This window comes from Delphinus delphis, chromosome 7 (assembly GCF_949987515.2).
Source record: "Delphinus delphis chromosome 7, mDelDel1.2, whole genome shotgun sequence".
NCBI classification, from domain to species: Eukaryota; Metazoa; Chordata; class Mammalia; order Artiodactyla; family Delphinidae; genus Delphinus; species Delphinus delphis.
Genome location: NC_082689.1, coordinates 26,240,386 through 26,261,052, shown reverse-complemented (window position 1 = coordinate 26,261,052; position 20,667 = coordinate 26,240,386). Strand labels below are relative to the sequence as shown.

General features: G+C 38.9%; 1 protein-coding gene across 1 annotated transcript in view; it reads left to right on the top strand.

The window, feature by feature from the left end:
* Positions 1 to 20,667, top strand: part of CPS1 (carbamoyl-phosphate synthase 1) — a 142,292-nt gene that overhangs the window by 101,828 nt on the left and 19,797 nt on the right. The window contains exons 26-30 of the mRNA XM_060016165.1: positions 2,124 to 2,318; positions 2,739 to 2,806; positions 4,459 to 4,534; positions 10,180 to 10,257; positions 12,687 to 12,794. Coding sequence (XP_059872148.1) covers positions 2,124 to 2,318; positions 2,739 to 2,806; positions 4,459 to 4,534; positions 10,180 to 10,257; positions 12,687 to 12,794 — 525 coding nt within the window. The remainder of the gene's footprint in view (positions 1 to 2,123; positions 2,319 to 2,738; positions 2,807 to 4,458; positions 4,535 to 10,179; positions 10,258 to 12,686; positions 12,795 to 20,667) is intronic.

Below are 20,667 nucleotides of genomic sequence, written 5' to 3'. Positions count from 1 at the left end.
CAGGGTTAGCTTCAGATTCAAAGATTTGGTATATTAGGTAAGCATAACTGCTTTACAATACGTAGAATTGAGTTCAAGTAAGTCTGTATTTGCTAGATGAGAAAAATGGGCAAGTCATTTCACCTTCACCAAGCCTCAGTTTATTTAACTGCAAAATGGGGATAGTAATAACTGCCTCAAAGTGATACCATGACCATGAAAGTCAAAACATCGTCTAGGGTATACAGTAATGTACTTAGTAAATAGTAGCAGTGCATATTATTATTGTTTTTAAATGTGTTGATTTATTGATAAAAATCAATTCCATAGAGTTATTTTTGAAAATATTGATATATTTATTACTTAGAGCCTTTTTATTCAACTGTAAGTACCTATTTAGTCCAATTGACTCTGATATTTGCTAACTGGCTACTTCTCCCTTAATTTTAGAATTTATTTTGAAGTCTTTCACATAAGAGACTTTTCTATATATTTAATTGAGGAATTCGTTTCTAGGCTTCTAAAATATTAATGCTGCTAATAAACTAAAAATAATAAGCAAATAAAAATACTATAGTTAAGAGAATAATATTTATTAAAGGTTTTGCAAAAAATGGATATTGAACATAAAAAATGATGATAAAAGCAGTTTAAGTGTACTTATAAATATGCAGAAATGTGGACTGTTATTTTCCATAATGTTTACAATGAATTTAAGCACTCAATTGCAGGGTGTTTGCTTAGGCAGTACGTAATTTCTCTTATCAGAGAGAAATGAGCTTCATCCCTTTAAAAAATATTTCAGAATAACTTCAAATAATGACAAAATACATTTGGCACATAGGTATTCCTTCAGCAACATTCATTAGTAGGTCATTAAAGCAAACACAAATTACGCCCAGATCAATGGCCTATCAGATATTGTAATATTTTCTAATATAAATAATAATGTCTTATAATGTAGTAACACCTTTAATGTTTATTATCTTATTTGATCTACATACATAGGAACCTTATGAAGTAGGCAGGTATTATCCTAATTTTACAGACAAGAAGATTGAACCTCAGGGAGAGTTTCACGGAGGGAACCAAGAAGAGGAGGGACTTAAGTCCAAACCCAATTCCCCACCATCCCTCTTTGGCTCACCCTCCCCTCTATACCACTAGTCTCAAGAACATTTGAGATCTGGTGGGCTTTTAAGAAAAAAATCTTGGAGTTTTGACTGCTCATAGGAGATTAAGTTTAACGATTCAGGGACTGCTTGTAAGGCAAATAGTAAGGAAATAGGAATTAAAATAAGTTCTGGGTACTGTAGACAGGTACCAAGCAGCAGTAAAGGAGGCAGGATGTCACAGTGAGAGGTAGGATTTAGACTGGACTTTAGGGATGGTTAGAAAATTGATAAGGGAAAGGAGAAGGGAGAAAGGAAACAGGCAGGGAAAGATTACGTGGAGGTGAGAAAGCTTGCTGGTGGGAATGCGTGAAGGTGGGGACAGTGGGTAGGTAGTTTTCCTGGGGCTGACAGCAGTGATCATAGATAAGATTGGAAAGTCTTGATGGCCCCAGTGGTAATGAGTTAACACTATATCCTTTAGGCAAAGGAAACCTTTGGAGAACTCCGAGTATAGGAGTAACTTGGTGAAGCAGTCTTTTGAATGATTAATCTGAATGTGAAGTGCTGGGGTGGAGAGGAACAGCAGAGGGGAATGTTAAAAGGAGAGATCTGTATCCGTTTAAGAAATTACAACAGTAGTTCAAGAATTAGTTGATTATAATGTAAAGTACAGGATGGAAATGTTCATTGACTTAATTTTCTTTTAATTGCCACACATGCAAATGTCACACGTTTACATGCAGCTGTATGGAAGTCGTGCACGGTAATCACGTGGAGTTTTATGGGAGTCTTACATGGTTATCATGTGTAGTTAGTTGTATGGGAGTCTTACAAAGACTTTAGCAGGTAAGTGCCTGGAAAGTCAGGACTAAATCCGTTTACCTCTTTGTGGCGTAACAATATATTCATTGATGGGAATAATGAAAATATCACAGTCGTGTTCCTTCAGCATTCTCAGGAGGGCAACAGAGGCAGTATTAACACAGTTGTTCATTATCCAGTGGCTGATATCGAGGACATATTTTTCAGGCATGTGGTGGCTGTATCATATCAGTCGGGGGCCAGATTCCAAACAACCTGGCAGTCCCCCTGTACAAGAACGGTGTCAAGATCATGGGCACGAGCCCTCTGCAGATCGACAGGGCTGAGGATCGCTCCATCTTCTCAGCTGTCTTGGATGAGCTGAAGGTGTCTCAGGCACCATGGAAAGCTGTTAACACTTTGGTAAGGAGAGAAACACGAGTCTGTTTTTAATGTTCCATTTTGAAGAGTCATAACCTAAATGTTAACTACCGCAGATGCTAACTGCAGGGCAGAGAGAATGCACTATGCTCAGTGAATTTACTTTAAAGTTGCTGAATTTCCATGATTGCAGTTAAATGCTGGTTATAAACTGATAGGAGTATTCTCACTGATTCCAACAATGAAAAGAAGTTCAAACTATTTTTGAACTAGACTTGATATTTAGAATTAGAAACTAGAAGTTTTATGTATTTTGGTGTCCAGTTTACATTTTAGTGGTGTCTTTTGGGAGAAAGAATAAAAGGAGTTGGGTTACCACTTGTTCTAACGATACCATTCTGCATTTTTATTGAATATTTTAAACTATTCATGCATTTTGTTGTTGTTGTTTCTATTAATTAGAATGAGGCACTGGAATTTGCGAAGTCAGTGGGCTACCCCTGCTTGTTGAGACCTTCCTATGTTTTGAGGTAATATATTGTTTTCTAAAACTATTATTTAAAAGTCAGGAGACACAGAACTGCATTCTGTATGCTAACAGCACTAGGCTTTGATGTGTAGTAATTTGTAAATCCATCGACAATCCCCATACCAACAGAGCCAGAGTGAAGACCTGTGCACAGTTCTTCAGCCTAATGCTTTTCCTTCAGGGAGTGACAACACAGTGTCTCCAATCCTACATCTTAGGAGCATGGCTTAGGGCATCTCCTTGCCAAATGGAGGAGGATAGCTTTACATTAGAGAAGAGGACAATTTAAAAAAACAAAACAAAACAAACTTGGTATATCTCTCACCAGCATCTGTTCTCTGATACCCAGAAATGACAGCTTATCTTTGACTGTTGTCAGCACCTTCCGATGGTGCCTATGGTTTGAATTTTTTTTTTTTTGAGATTAGATTTTTTAAATAAATGAATTACAATGTTGGAGTTCATGGACAGTGTCTTTTATAATAAACTTTGAAACTAAGTTCTGTCATCAAAGGAGAAGTCGTCAATTGTCACTCTCTTCAGATGTTACCACATATAAAGAGCTACTTCACTGAACAGGGGATAATAAGAGAAACGTAATTTGTTGTGCACAATTTGAAAGTGTAAATGGAATGTGAGATGGGATCCTTTAAAATAATGAAAAATTTCAAGTGAGGTGGGAAACTTTCCTTTTTCTTTAAGTGACATTCTGTGTAAACCACAGTCCAATACTACTGCTTCTCTGAGGTGTTAATGTACGTTAATTTAAACAACACAGGCACTTAAGGGGGGGTCACTCTGACTACTGTGCTCCCTCACATCATTGCGATCCGTATCTTTCTTTTAGTTCCCTATACTGTGAATTATTAGCGTCTTTAGGACCTTAGCCTTCATGTCTTAAATAGATGAAGAAATTGAAAGCTCTTCAAGCATAAAATTTGCAATATAGTAGAAAAGGTAAAGAAAAAGGTACTTTTAAAAGGAAGTGGAAAGTGATATTTTTCTTCCTCATTTCTTCCCTTCTGCTTAGTCTTCCTTCTTTCCTCCCCTCCCATCCCACTCTGAAAATGCCAAAATTCAGAGTAAATTGATTTCAGATAGTATTCTTTCTCAAGAATTTGAAAGGACACAGCTGAATACATTTCAGTCAGATACCGTACATTTGCAAATGTTACTAAAAAGTTGATTCTTTAGTAACCCAGCTGAGATAGTAGAATGACCTGCTTTGACAGCATAGTTGTGGGTTAAGATCAGCTATGGGTAATGAACTCTGAAGACACAAGTTTAGAAAGCTAGATCCTGGGATGAATCCTGTTACAGTATAAGTGTTACCTGGAACCAGAAGAGAGTTAAAACAATAAATCAGAAAGGCTGGACCTTGGGGATGTGCCACTGCTAAGAGCTACCATGGTTCTCTTTGGGCATTATCACATGTCCCACCCCCCTTCCTCGTCCCCAACTTTGGGGACTTTTTACTTTGGTTGATTGTCCTGTTGACTACATAAAGTCTCAATGTAGAAAGAGACACCTTCTTATTTAGCCTAGTCTGGAACTAGAGGTTGCCTGGAACTGTTCTGAGAAGCAATTCTAGCATGCTTTACTTCTGAAGTGGTAAAAGAAACTGACCTCTTTTTTTTCCCCCTCCTTACCCAGTGGGTCTGCCATGAATGTGGTATTCTCCGAGGATGAGATGAAAAAATTCCTAGAGGAGGCCACTAGAGTCTCTCAGGTAGTGTCCTATTTCCTTCTGGTGACTTTTACCTTTTCTGTTCATTGCTACCTTGTTTTTATGTTGTTTTTCTTTGCACAGGATGTTATGATGTTTTTCCTTTTTTCTTCTACCCATTATAGTCCTAAATATAGAAATGAGAAAACACATATGCATTTAATTATATTTGGATCCTTAGGGTTAGTGGAAGAAGAGGAAGACCAGTGAATATTTGATCAGAACAGAGATTTATACGATTTTAGTCTCCAAGAGCAAGGCTGCATAAGCACAAACTTGTCTGTTAATGAGTTAGATGCTGGTCAAGTTATCCATGGGATTCCCAGCCTCAAGGGCAGCCCAAGCATTGTCATCACACACAAGTGAAGGCTTCCCTGATTTTTAATTCTCACACCTGGAGAGCCTTTCTTTGCCTTAGTCAATCCTGTAACTTCAATAGTAAATCCCCTCACTCACCTATTGATTTTTTTCATTTTGGTACATTCCATTTGTAAGTTAATAAAAATGTTTATAATTCTGTGTTCACTCAACCAGCTTTCTCCACTGCCCCAGCTTTTACTTTCTCCTTCGGCGTTACCTGAGTGTAATCCATTTAAGATTTACCCAGTGGGGTTATTGATCTGCAGACCTTGTACTGTAGAGGATAAAAGTAATGTTTTCTTTTTAAAAGCTTTCAAAAGCTAGATAGGGCTAAAAGAAAAAAAAAAGGAGAGAGAGAGAGAAAACACAACTCATAGAGAAGAGTTTGATGTTAGGCAAGTGGAGTTTGGAGGGAGCCAAAGAGTGAAATCAGAGGCATTTGAAAGAGGAATAAAGAGCATGGACTGTTCCTGCACACATGAAGCTGGGCTTCGTTTCTGCATGGCAGTTGCTCCCCAAGGAAATTTGGTCAGTGAAAAGAGTGCATAAGGATAAAGAGTGAGAAGAGACAGAGTATAAAAAAGAAACCAAGTGGATTTTGAATTCACTTTTGTGTGAAAGTCAGATAACTGAGGAGGGACTCTCTCCAAAGGGCCAGTTTTCATTAATGTGCTCTGCAGTGAGATACTGTCCTCTTCTCTATCTCACTCCCTGCAAGGGGTCCTGCCACACTCATCTTTTGAGAAACCAGCAGCCTGACCCAGCTGGTCTCATGTGAGTGATGAGGCAGGTGTTCTCTGTCTGGGACAGTGTATCTTATAGGGCCTCTACTTGGTAGAATATTTTTAAAATATTTTTTTTCTGCTAGCAGGTGGATAGAATCCTTACAGGGCCAAAGTTTTATAATAGAGGTGTCTTAATGGAGTACTTCTGGTTCAAGTCTCCCCATCAAACTACAGCAGAATCTGAGATTCTCAATTCAGTGAATCTAGAGTAAAACTAGCCCCCATTAATCATTGATCTATTTATGTATCCATTCATATTTAGCACCTGCTATATAACGACATTGTTCTCAGTATCAGGGGTTACATTCGTGAAAAGATAGTCTCACAGAGGACTCTCTTTACTAGGGACATCAGACATCAAATAATTATAATTAAATATGATGAGCATTGCAATAGAGAAAATACATGATGTTGAAGGAGAGTGTAAAAGTATCAGGGTCCAGTCCTTGAAGAAGGGACTTTTAAATTGATTCCAAATGGTTGATTCAGAGTTAAAAGGTTTACATTGTGTGTGAGTAGGAAGAAAGAACAGCATATGTAAAGGCCTGAAGCTGAGAAAGAGCATGAAGTTTCTAGAAACTGATAAAGCATTCACTTATATGGCTAGGATGCCAAACATGGTGAGGAGTGTTGATTATAACGATGGTAGAAAGCAGAAAGACAAGGAGCAGATAAAGAGAACCTTGTCAGTTATATACTGAGGTGGATTTTAGTCATATTTTCTGAATACTGAATCACTATGCTGCATACCTGAAACTAACACAATAGTGTAAATCAACTATACTTAAACTAAAAAAAAAAGAGCAATTGAAAGTTAAAAAAAGAAAGATCACTCTTCTATGGTATAGAGAGTAAAATCTGGGACAAGTCTGAATTCATGGGAGGAGGTTAAGGGGCTGTTGTATAGCTCAGGGTAGAGATGACAGTGCCTTGGATCAGAGTAATGGTAGTAAAGATGGAGAGAAGTGCATGTGTTCTAGAAATATTGAGAATGTGTATTGAGGTTGTGAATGGATGGAGGTGGAGGGTGAGAGAGGATAAGATATGATTCTTGAGTTTCTGCCTTAGACAGCTGGATGGACAGTGGTACCATTTATTGAAACAAGGAACACTTCAGGGAGGAATTTTAGAGGGGGAAATCATATATGTAATATTTGACCTTTTGAATGTGAGATGCCTGTGAGAAGTCCAAGTAGAGATGTTCTGAAAGCAGAGGGTTACATAGAATTGGAATTGAAGATCAAGATCGTGGCTAAAGACAGAGATGTAGATATAGATTTGGAAGTCAATAGCGTATCATTGTAATTGAAGTTTTGAGATTGGAAGCAATCACCTGGGATAGTATAGAGGAAAAGGAACAGTTAAGACAGAGATGAAAGGAGTACTGGCATTTAATGGCTGAGCAGGGAAGAAAGAACCACAAAGGAGCCTGAGAAAGAAATATGAAAAGGTGATCATGGACACCTAAGGAAAGAAGTGCTTTAAGAGGGCCAACAATGTATATAATGTTGCTGAAAGACTGAAATGTATTAAGAAATTTTCTTCCTCAACGTATTAAGGGCTATTTCATAAATGTGTTCAATTGGCCAGGATGGAGGATGCTGTTGTTGCCCCCCTTAGATCCCTTTACCAGTGGGGGCACCCATCCCCCAACTGCTGTGGTAGCTGATGACACCTCCTAGCTGTACGTCTCAGGATAACTATTCTCAGTCAAATGGGAGCCTCTGTCAGCCAGGAGGCAAGATACCTCACCTTACTACCATGCTCAAAATGCTGGACAGTGACTGCCCTTTGCCTTAAGATGGGACTTACTCTGTGCTGCAACTCAGAGCTCCCTCTGTGGTAAGGCCAAATCCAGTCCCCACTGAGACCACGAACTTCCTAGTTTTTTCCTGCTGCCCCATCCTGCTTTTCTCACTCCCTCAATATATCACTTGAACAAGAACCCCTGTCTTAGGCTGGACTAGAGAGACTAAGACAGCTGTTAAACTTTATCTTTGTTTGCAGTTATATTGTTATTATAATATATGGAAAAATTCCCATGTAAGTCTCAACACAGCCCTACCAGGCCTGCCAACAGTCAACATCCAATATTTTAAAAAAGAGAAACAGAGATGAAAAAAATTTTCCATGTCCGATAGGACTTTGAAGAAAAGGAAGTGGGGGAAATTTCTTCATTTAATAATAAATTTAAGAAGAGAGAAGCTTATTTATGGCTTGAGACATTGGTTATTTTGAATTTTTTTACAAAATTCACTTCTATTTAAAATGTTCTGTTAAAGGACATAAGATATATTACATTTTTTTAACTTTTTATTTTATATTGGAGTATAGTCGATTAACAATGTTGTGATAGTTTCAGGTGCACAGCAATGGGACTCAGCCATACATATGGATGTATCCATTCTCCCCCAAACTCCCCACCCATCCAGGCTGCCACATAACATTGAGCAGAGTTCCCTGTGCTATACAGTAGGTCCTTTTCGGTTATCCATTTTAAATACAGCAGTGTGTACATGTTGATCCCAAACTCCCTGACTATCCCTTCCCCCCATCCTTCCCCCCTGATAACCATAAGTTCGCTCTGTAAGCCTGTGAGTCTGTTTCTGTTTTGTAAAGAGGCTCATTTGTATAATTTCTTTTTAGATTCCACATGTAAGGCATATCGTACAATATTCCTCTTTCTCTGTCTGACTTACTTCAGTCAGTATGACACTCTCAAGGTCCATCCATGTTGCTGCAAATGGCATTATTTCATTCTTTTTAATGGCTGAGTAATATTCCATTGTATAAATATACCACATCTTCTTTATCCATTCATCTGTCAATAGACATTTAGGTAGCTTCCATGTCTTGGCTATTGTAAATAGTGCTTCAGTGAACATTGGGGTGCGTGTATCCTTTTGGGCCATCTTTTTCTCCAGATGTATGCCCAGGAGTGGGATTGCAGGGTCATATGGTAGCTCTATTTTTAGTTTTTTAAGGAACCTTCATACTGTTCTCCATAGTGGCTGTACCAATTTACATTCCCACCAACAGTGTAGGAAGGTTCCTTTCTCTCCACACCCTCTGCAGTATTTATTGTTTGTGGATTTTTTGCTGATAGCCATTTTGACTGGTGTGAGGTGATATCTCATTGTAGTTTTGATTTTCATTTCTCTAATAATTAGTGATGTTGAACATCTTTCCACGTGCCTCTTGGCCATCTGTATGTCTTCTTTGGAGAAGTGTCTATTTAGGTCTTCTGCCCATTTTTTGACTGGGTTGCTTCTTTTGATGATATTAAGCCTCATGAGCAGTTTGTAAATTTTGGAGACTAATCCCTTGTCAGTCACATCATTTGCAAATATTTTCTCCCAATCTGTAGGTTTTCTTTTCGTTTTGTTTATGGTTTCCTTTGCTGTGCAAAAGCTTTTGAATTTAATTAGGTCCCATTTGTTTATTTTTGCTTGTATTTTAGATATATTTAACACATATGCATAAGATGATAAACTCCAAGGTAGTGGCCAAAAGGAGTTAGTGTTCAGAGCAAAAAGACATGTTCAGAGAAGCCTTCAGGGAGGAGGTGGCATTGAAGCTAGGCCTTGAAGCATGGGTTGAAATTTGAAAGATGAAGCTGAGGAGAGAAGGTGGAGTGCATTTGTGGAAGAGAGGCATGGAGACAGGTAAAGACAGGGTCTGGTAAGAAAACAGCAAGTGGTGCCGGTTGCTGGTGCCTGGGGCAGGGGAGAAGAGATGCCTAAACCCTGGAGGCCTTCATTCAACCACTTCTTTTAGTCTGGAAAAGCACCTAGTGATCAAGCTGTGGAAGGCATTGCAGCACTGTCGTGAAGGAACTGAGTGTGGGAAGAACATCAAGAATAATAAGGGGTCTGAAACAGCTGAGAGAGGGAGAACATTTTAAGATTTATACAGAAAAATGTTTGATTTTGCAGTCACAAATGTCACACTTTAGAAGTGATTTAAAGTATGTCAATTCCATGTAAATAATTCCATCTTTGGCCTAATAAAACTGAAACAAAATGCTGCTCTCCTTCTAAGTTCATTCACAATTCTCATACAGAGAACTAACGGAGGGCATTGTAGTGCTTAGAAAAGATAAGTGTAGGAAGAGAGGAAAAACCTGAACCAATACTGATATATAATTATAAATAAAATAGAGAGCTATTTATAACTCTGGAGACAGAAAAGCAACCTCATTCTGCCCTCTCCTTAGCCTCCTCTTTTCTCTAACTCACCTAGAAGTCGATGTTTGAAATTTCAAAACTCATGTTCAATTCACTGAGAACTGAAAATTGGAGAAAGATTTCCTCTTCCTCACTGTTAGCAGAGAATGACCGTGTTCTTACCAAACAAACTGGCTAATGAGTTTGTGTAGTATGTTGAGCATTGTTTTTTTTTTTCAAGTATTGCCGTGGTACTGACTTAAGGTACACGATTTACTTGACCCCATACATGTAATTTCAACTAAAGTTTCTGCCCTTCTGTTTTCCTCGGTGACAGGAACACCCAGTGGTGCTGACAAAATTTATTGAGGGGGCCCGGGAAGTGGAAATGGATGCTGTTGGCAGAGATGGAAGAGTAAGTGCTTTATCTCCCACCCCCTCTTCCTGCCTTCCCATCAGAATTTTTTTCTTGGCAATTTAGAAATGTTAACTCAGATTAGAGTTCGTGATTTCTACAAAACAGGTCTCTAAAAATAATGGACAAGTCTGCTCAGTCAAAAAAATTGTTCCATTTCACTGACAATTCAGTTGATGTGTCATGGGTATCATATCTTCTGCTTTTCATACTGTTAGAATTTCTCTTCGATGATATTAAAAATTATCATCCTGTACTCGTTCTTTTTGAATAGATTTTCTCTCTCATTTTCTTTTGTCTTGGTGTTTCCTTTTTTGTTTCAATGGATATTAGAAAAACATCCAGTACCTTTCTTTCTGAAGTTCCTAATTGAATCCCTAGTTTTTCTTCTCTCTTGATTTTTCCATCCTTCTCCTTTTTATTGGGTTAATAAAAGCAAAACTAAACAGAGTAGGGTGGGTAAAGATAATAACATAAAATTGGCTTACCATATCACATCTTGTATCACTAATACAATGAATGCCTCAAACTTCAGTGAGAAATGAAAGTATAAGAATTCTTTCCTTTAGTTTTCAAGTTGTACTAATAAAGCATGTTAAAGCTTTTTTTGTTTCTTTGTTTTGGTCTTTTTTTTTTTCTCTCTTCCAGATTAACAGTTCAAATCAAGGTTGTTTCAAAAAAATACTATATATATAGTAAGGATGACCTCTTATCCTATAATCTAGAGTTTCAGCACCCTTAGATATCATTTATTTCAACCCCTTACTCCCCAAGGATGAGAATTTTCTTCACAGCAACCCTGGAAAGTGGTCATTTGCTTTCTGTTTAACTCTTGGTTATACAGAGCATAAAAAGTTGTAAGATGACATATATATATGGTTTTGTTTTGTTTTTGCTTTTACTTCTTGGACATCCAATATATTCCTTCTCTTGAACTAAGATCTGCTGCCCTAGAATTTTCATCCCTGACCTGAGTTATGGCCTCCAGAGTTATGGAGCATATATATATTCTTTCCCACTTGAACATTTATGTATTTGAGACTGAGGTATAAAATAAGAGGAATGTGATCATACCAATGTGTAAGTGGAGAATGTAAGACTGGCCTACAGATATTTATGTTTTTTCACATATTGTGCTGGTAAAGTAATGCTGGTCAGTTGGCCTGATTTGGTTCCATTTTGCTAGGATATGCTCCTGCCCTAAGATTCTCTTAGACCTTGACCATTGCTTATCATCCTGGACTCCTTCTTTTGGAAGTGTTCCAGGTTATTCACATAACTTTTAAACAGTCACACTCAGAAGTGGACCTAGTACTTCAGACATATAACTTTTTTTCAGAGTTCAGTGAGGTGTTGCCTCCCCATTTCTAGACAGTGTAAAAAATTTGAGCGCTTACTCTGCACTAAATATCATGCCAGGCACTGTTTATGTGTTCTGTTTCATCCTTACAAACATTCTGTGAGGCAGATACCATTGTTATTCCTATCTTCCCAGAAACCAAGGCTAAGGAGATAAAGTATCTCACCCAGGTCACAGAACTCATAAGTGACAGCAGGAGTACTGGGACTCAAATGTCACTCTGCTTTAAATCATCTATAAATCTGATAAACAAATCTTCACTGTAATTTATTTAAGTCTTTTACAGCCACCCAATTATTCTCCCCCACTCTCAGCTTTATCATTTTCCAAAGACACACATACTGTTAACATTCAGGTTATTGTGGTTGAGACCATAAACTTTGCAATCGGACAGATAAGTGTTCAAAATCCTGACTTGGTCACATAGCAGTCACATGTACCTGGATTATTTATTCTTATATTGCCTTGGTTTTCTTACCTCTCAAAGAGGACAAGAATATTTTCCTCTTGCTTCCTTCCTGTCTCAAATTTCAGTTTAAAGATCTCTTGTAGGTGGCCAGTTAGCTCAGTTGGTTAGAGTGTGGGGCTGATAAAGATCTCTTGATCTTTAGATCTTCCATTTTCTTTCTGATCCATCTAAGTTATGACATTTACCTAAGCTAGGTATTGACCTCTCCCATCTTTTCTTTTCCAGTGTTTAAAACTTAACCTGGAAGGAAAAGATAAAGCTATCTCCAGTGCCCCCCAAATGCTTTATTTTCCTATCCATTTTTAAAAGTCATTATGAGTTGGCTTAGTTGCCTTCTTTTCCTGGTATTAATAACTATTCTAATCAATGGAAGAGGGAGGTAAGCTTTCAGACACTCTCAGCTGCCCTTAGAGGTGATCTGTCACTGCACAGGGAGGCTTGGTGACGCTACCTATGCAGCTCTTTCTACTCCACTCATCAGAGACTTAGCAAAGAAACTGCTCAATGCTGGAGGCATCTGTTAGAATTAGGGGGATGGGTCAGGCAGTAGATTCTTTGAAGAAGAGCTGACACTTCTTTTGCAAATCTTCTTTTGGCCAGGTCATCTCCCATGCCATCTCTGAACACGTGGAGGATGCAGGCGTCCACTCAGGAGATGCTACTCTGATGCTGCCCACACAAACCATCAGCCAAGGAGCCATTGAAAAGGTCATCATTTATAAATAAAAGTGGAAGGGGAGAAAGATTTCAAACATTTTTTTTAATTGGGGCTGGATTGTGAAGGGTCTTTTTTTATTATGCATTTTCTCTTTTTGTTTATAAATTTATTTATTTTATTTATTATTTTTGGTTGTGTTGGGTCTTCGTTGCTGTATGCAAGCTTTCTTTAGTTGCAGCAAGCGGGGGCTACTCTTTGTTTCAGTGCTCGGGCTTCTCATTGTGGTGGCTTCTCTTGCTGCGGAGCACAGGCTCTAGGCACATGGGCTTCAGTAGTTGTGGCACATGGGCTCTAGAGCGCAGGCTTGGTAGTTGTGGTGCACGGGCTTAGTTGCTCCGTGGCGTGTGGGATCTTACTGGACCAGGGCTCAAACCCGTGTCCCCTGCATTGGCAGGTGGATTCTTAACCACTGTGCCACCAGGGAATCCCATTAAAAACATTTTGTTAACTAGGTAGCAGTAGGACATGCCCCAGGTAAAATTTAATTTTGAGGGGAACTTCCTCCTCTGAGTCTGCTGGGTATTTTAAAGATGACAATTTCCTTCACTGCCCTTCAGAGCCCATTTGGTTGTATGCTAGCGCAGTGGTTCTCTAACTGTATGCATCATAACCACCTGGGGGACTCGTTAAAATACAGGTTACAAGACTTCTCCCCAGTTTCTAAATCTGTAGTTCTGAGCAGGCCCCCAGAATTTGTATTATTATCAAGTCCCCATGTGATGCTATTGCTGCTGGTCTGGGGACCACATGTGGATAACTACCGCTGCAGATGATTCTAATGTTTGGGCCACTTACAGGTGAGCAGCATCTAAAGCAATGTTTCTCAGAAGGAGGTATGCAGCAGGCACGTGAGAACTTTCCAGAACCGATGCTTTCACTGTCTGCCCTTACCCTCACCTCAAATAGTACCTTATGATATATCTCTTTCAAACCCTCTTTTGGAACCACTGCTTTAAAGACCTTTCCAGTAATAATGACTCTGCCTCAGTACTCAATATGCATGCTAGGTGTTGTCTTTGAGGCTGTCATCTTTTTTTTTTTTTAATCAGTCAACACATGTTTATTTGTGTACATTTTTTTAACATCTTTATTGGAGTATAATTGCTTTACATTGTTGTGTTAGTCGCTGCTGTATAACAAAGTGAATCAGCTGTACGTATACATATATCCCCATATCACCTCCCTCTGGCATCTCCCTCCCACCCTCCCTATCCCACCCCTCTAGGTGGTCACAAAGCACGGAACTGATCTCCCTGTGCTATGCAGGTACTTCCCACTAGCCGTCTATTTTACATTTGGTGGTGTATATCTCACTTCGTCTCAGCTTACCCTTCCCCCTCCCCGTGTCCTCAAGTCCATTTTCTACATCTGCGTCTTTATTCCTGTCCGGCCCCTAGGTTCATCAAAAAAAATTTTTTTTTTTTTTAGATTCCATATATATGTGTTTGCATATGGTATTTGTTTTTCTCTTTCTGACTTACTCCACTCTGTATGAAAGACTGTAGGCACATCCACCTCACTACAAATAACTCAATTTCATTTCTTTTTATAGCTGAGTAATATTCCGTTGTATATATGTGCCACATATTCCTTATACATTCATCTGTCGATGGACACTTAGGTTGCTTCCATGTCCTGGCTATTGTAAATAGAGCTGCGATGAACATTGTGGTACATGACCCTTTTTGAATTATGGTTTTCTCAGGGTATATGCCCAGTAGTGGGATTTCTGGGTCATATGGTAGTTCCATTTTTAGTTTTTTAAGGAACCTCCATACTGTTCTCCATAGTGGCTGTGTCGATTTACATTCCCACCAACAGTGCAAGAGGGTTCCCTTTTCTCCACACCCTGTCGAGCATTTATTATTTGTAGATTTTTGATGATGGGCATTCTGACTGGTGTGAGGTGATACCTCATTGTAGTTTTGATTTGCATTTCTCTAATGATTAGTGATGTTGAGCATTCTTTCATGTGCTTGTTGGCAATCTGTATATCTTCTTTGGAGAAATGTCTATTTAGGTCTTCTGCCCATGTTTGGATTGGGTTGTTTGTTTTTTTAATATTGAGCTACATGAGCTGCTTGTAAATTTTGGAGATTAATCCTTTGTCAGTTGTTTTGTTTGCAAATATTTTCTCCCATTCTGAGGGTTGTCTTTTTGTCTTTTTTATAGTTTCCTTGGCTGTACAAGAGCTTTTAAGTTTCATTAGGTCCCACTTGTTTATTTTTGTTTTTATTTCCATTTCTCTAGGAGGTGGGTCAAAAAGGATATTGCTGTGATTTATGTCATAGACTGTTCTGCCTATGTTTTCCCCTAAGAGTTTATAGTGTCTGGCCTTACATTTAGGTCTTTAATTCATTTTGAGTTTATTTTTGTGTATAGTGTTAGGGAGTGTTCTAATTTCATTCTTTTACATGTAGCTGCCCAGTTTTTCCAGCACCACTTATTGAAGAGGCTGTCTTTTCTCCGTTGTATATTCTTTGCTCCTTTATCAAAGATACGCTGACCATAGGTGTGTGGGTTTATATCTGGGCTTTCTATCCTGTCCCATTGATCTATATTTCTGTTTTTGTGACAGTACCATACTATCTTGATTACTGTAGCTTTGTAGTATAGTCTGAAGCCAGGGAGCCTGATTCCTCCAGCACTGTGTTTCTTTCTCAAGATTGCTTTGGCTATTCGGGGTCTTTTGTGCTTCCATACAAATTGTGAAATTTTTTGTCCTAGTTCTGTGAAAAATGCCATTGGTAGTTTGATAGGGATTGCATTGAATCTGTAGATTGCTTTGGGTAGTATTGTCATTTTCAAAATGTTGATTCTTCCAATGCAAGAACATGGTATATCTCTCCATCTGTTTGTATCATCTTTAATTTCTTTTATCAGTGTCATAATTTTCTGCATACAGGTCTTTTGTCTCCTTAGGTAGGTTTATTCCTAGGTATTTTATTCTTTTTGTTGCAATGGTAAATGGGAGTGTTTCCTTAATTTCTCCTTCACATTTTTCATCATTCGTGTATACGAATGCAAGAGATTTCTGTGCACTAATTTTGGATCCTGCTACTTTACCAAATTCGTTGATTAGCTCTAGTAGTTTTCTGGTAGCAGCTTTAGGATTCTCTATGTATAGTATAATGTCATTTGCAAACAGTGACAGTTTTACTTCTTCTTTTCCGATTTGGATTCCTTTTATTTCTTTTTCCTCTCTGATTGCTATGGTTAAAACTTCTAAAACTATGTTGAATAAACTTGGTGAGAGTGGGCAACTTTGTCTTATTCCTGATCTTAGAGGAAATGGTTTCAGTTTTTCACCATTGAGAATGATGTTGGCTGTGGGTTTGTCGTACATGGCCTTTATTTTGTTGAGGGAGGTTCACTCTATGCCAACTTTCTGAGGAGTGTTTTTCATAAATGGGTGTTGAATTTTGTCAAAAGCTCTTTCTGCATCTATTGAGATTATCATATGGTTTTTCTCCTTCAGTTTTTTAATACGATGTATCACATTGATTGATTTGCATATATTGAAGAATCCTTGCATTCCTGGGCTAAACCCCACTTGATCACGGTGTATGATCCTTGTAATGTGCTGCTGGATTCTGTTTGCTAGTATTTTGTTGAGGATTTTTGCGTTTATTGGCCTGTCATTTTCTTTTTTCTTTTCAACATCTTTGTGTGGTTTTGGTAACAGAGGGATGGTGGCCTCGTAAAATGAGTTTGGGAGTGTTTCTCCCTCTGCTATAATTTGGAAGAGTTTGAGAAGGATGGGTGTTAACTCTGCTCTAAATGCTTGATAGAATTCACCTGTGAATCCATCTGGTCCTGGTCCTTTTGTTTGTTGGAAGATTTCTAATCACAGTTTAAATTTCAGTGCTTGTGATTGGTCTGTTCATACTTTCTATTTCTTCCTGGTTCAGTCTTGGAAGGTTATACCTTTCTAAGAATTTGTCCATTTCTTCCAGGTTGTCCATTTTATTGGCATAGAGTTGATTGTAGTAATCTCTCATGAGCCTTTGTATTTCTGCAATATCAGTTGTTACTTCTCCTTTTTCATTTCTAATTCTATTGATTTGAGTCTTCTCCCTTTTTTTCTTGATGAGTCTGGCTAATGGTTTATCAATTTTGTTTATCTTCTCAAAGAACCAGCTTTTAGTTTTATTGATCTTTGCTATCATTTCCTTCATTTTTCTTTTTCATTTATTTCTGATCTGATCTTTATGATTTCTTTCCTTCTGCTAACTTTGAGGGTTTTTTTGTTCATCTTCCTCTAATTGCTTTAGGTGTAAGGTTAGTTTGTTTATTTGAGATGTTTCTTGTTTCTTGAGGTAGGACTGTATTACTGTAAACTTCACTCTTAGAACTGCTTTTGCTGCATCCCATAGGTTTTGGGCCACCGTGTTTTCATTGTCATTTGTTTCTACGTATATTTTGATTTCCTCTTTGATTTCTTCAGTGATCTCTTGTTTATTTAGTAGCATATTGTTTAGGCTCCATGTGTTTGTATTTTTTACAGATATTTTTCCTGTAATTTATATCTAGTATCATAGCATTGTGGTCAGAAAAGATACTTGATATGATTTCAATTTTCTTAAATTTACCAAGGCTTCATTTGTGACCCATGATATGATCTATCTTGGAGAATGTTCCATGAGCACTTGAGAAGAAAGTGTATTCTGTAGTTTTTGGATGGAATGTCCTATAAATATCAATTAAGTCCATCTTGTTTTATGTATCATTTAAAGCTTGTATTTCCTTATTTGTTTTTATTTTGGTTGATCTGTCCATTGGTGGAAGTGGGGTGTTAAATTCCCCTACTGTGATTGTGTTATTGTCGATTTCCCCTTTTATGGCTGTTAGTATTTGCCTTATGTATTGAGGTGCTCCTATGTTGGGTGCATAAATATTTACAATTGTTATATCTTCTTCTTGGGTTGATCCCTTGATCATTATGTAGTGTCCTTCTTTGTCTCTTGTAATAGTCTTCATTTTAAAATATGTTTTGTCTGATATGAGAATTGCTACTCCAGCTGTCTTTTGATTTCCATTTGCATGGAATATCTTTTTCCATCCCCTCACTATCAGCCTGTATGTTTCCCAGGTCTGAAGTGGCTCTCTTGTGGACAGCATTTTTATGGTTCTTGTTGTTGTATCCATTCATCCAGTCTATGTCTTTTGGTTGGAACATTTAATCTATTTACATTTAAGTTAATTATTGATATGTATGTTCCTATAACCATTTTCTTAGTTGTTTTTGAGTTTATTATTGTAGGTCTTTTCCTTCTCTTTTGTTTCTTGCCTAGAGAAGTTCCTTTAGCATTTGTTGTAAAGCTGGTTTGGTGGTGCTGTATTCTGTTAGCTTTTCTTGTCTGTAAAGGTTTTAATTTCTCTGTCGAATCTGTATGAGATCCTTGATGGGTAGAATAATCTTGGTTGTAGGTTTTTCCCCCATCACTTTAAATATGTCCTGCCACTCCCTTCTGGCTTGCAGAATTTCTGCTGAAAGGTCAGCTGTTAACCTTATGGGGATTCCCTTGTATATTATTTGTTGCTTTTCCCTTGCCACTTTTAATATTTTTTCTTTGTATTTAATTTTTGATAGTTTGATTAATATGTGTCTTGGCGTGTTTCTCCTTGGATTTATCCTGTATTGGACTCTCTGTGCTTCCTGGACTTCTTTGACTATTTCCTTTCCCATACTAACGAAGTTATCAACTGTAATCTCTTCAAATATTTTCTCAGTCCCTTTTTTTTCTCTTCTTCTTCTGGGACCCCTATATTTCAAATATTGGTGCATTTAATGTTGTCCCAGTGGTCTCTGAGACTGTCCTCAATTCTTTTCATTCTTTTTTCTTTATTCTGCTCTGCAGTAGTTATTTCCACTATTTTATCTTCCAGGTCACTTATCTGTTCTTCTGCCTCATTTATTCTGCTATTGATTCCTTTTAGAGAATTTTTAATTTCATTTATTTTGCTGTTCATCATTATTTGTTTGCTCTTTAGTTCTTCTAGTTCCTTTTTAAGCATTTCTTGTATTTTCTTCATTCTCTTTCCATGATATTGGATCATCTTTACTCTCATTATTCTGAATTCTTTTTCAGGTAGATTGCCAGTTCCTCTTCATTTGTTTGGTCTGGTGTGTTTTTACCTTGCTTCTTCATCTGCTGTGTATTTCTTTGTCCTCTCATTTTGCTTAATTTACTGTGTTTCGGGTCTCCTTTTCACAGGCTGCATGTTCGTAGTTCTCATTGTTTTTGGTATCTGCCCCCAGTGGGTAAGTTTGATTCAGTGGGTTGCATGGGCTTCCTGGTAGAGGCGACTGGTGCCTGTGTTCTGGTGGATGAGACTGTATCTTGTCTTTCTGGTGGGCAGGACCCCTTCCGGTGGTGTGTTTTGTGGTGTCTGTGACCTTATTATGATTTTAGGCAGCCTCTCTACTAATGGGTGGGGTTGTGTTCCTGTCTTGTTAGTTGTTTGGCATGGGATGTTCAGCACTGGAGCTTGCTGGTCATTGAGTGGAGCTGGGTCTTAGTGTTGAGACGGAGATCTGTGGGAGAGCTCTTGCCATTTGATATTACGTGGGGCTGGGAGCTCTCCCAGCTCAGAGACTCAGGCCTGACACCCAGCCAGAGCACCACGACCCTGTCAGGTACACAGCTCAGAAGAAAAGGGAGGAGAAAAAGAAAGAAAGAAAAAAAATTTTTTTAATAAAATAAGTAAAAAGTTATTAAAATAAAATTTTAAAAAAATTATTAAATTTAAAAAAATAATAAAGAGAGCAACCAAACCAATAAACAAATCTACCAGTGTCAACATGCACTAAAATCTAAACTAAGATAACCGTATAAATCAAAAACTAGTCAGTCACATACAGTAAACCCCAACTCTACAGTTGTTCCCAGAGTCCACCGCCTCAATTTTGGGATGATTTGTTGTCTATTCAGGTATTCCACAGATGCAGGGTACATGAAGCTGATTGTGGAGATTTAATCTGCTGCTCCTGAGGCTGCTGGGAGAAATTTCCCTTTCTCTTCTTTGTTCGCACAGCTCCTGGGGTTCAACTTTGGATTTGGCCCCACCTCTGTGTGTAGGTCGCCTGAGGGCATCTGTTCTTCTCTCAGACAGGATGGGGTTAAAGGAGCCACTGATTAGTGGGCTCTGGCTCACTCAGGCCGGGGTACGGAATGAGGGGTGAGCCTGCGGCAGCAGAGGCCAGCATGACATTGCAACAGCCTAAGGCGCGTTGTGTGTTCTCCCAGGGAAGTTGTCTCTGCATCACGGAACCCTGGCAGTGGCGGGCTGCACAGCCTTCCGGGAGGGGAAGTGTGGATAGTGACCTTTGCTTGCACACAGGCTCTTGGTGGCTGCAGCAGCAGCCTTAGTGTTTCATGCCCGTCTCTGCTGTCCCGCGCTGATAGCTGGGGCTTATGCCCATCTCTGGAGCTTGTTTAGGCGGTGCTCTGAATCTCCTCTCCTCTCACAGCCCGAAACAATGGTCTGTTGCCTCTTAGGCAATTCCAGAGTTTTTCCCGGACTCCCTCTCGGCTAGCTGTTGCGCACTAGCCCCTTCAGGCTGTGTTCACGCCGCCAACCCCAGTCCTCTCCCTGGGATCTGACCTCCAAAGCCTGAGCCTCAGTTCCCAGGCCCCACCTGCCCCGGCGGGTGAGCAGACAATATTCTCAGGCTGGTGAGTGCTGGTCAGCACCGATCCTCTGTGTGGGAATCTCTCTGCTTTGCCCTCTGCACCCCTGTTGCTGCGCTCTCCTCTCTGGCTCTGAAGCTCCCCCCCCACCATCCCCTGTCTCTGCCCACGAAGGGCCTTCCTAGTGTGTGGAAACTTTTCCTCCTTCACAGCTCCCTCCCAGAGGTGC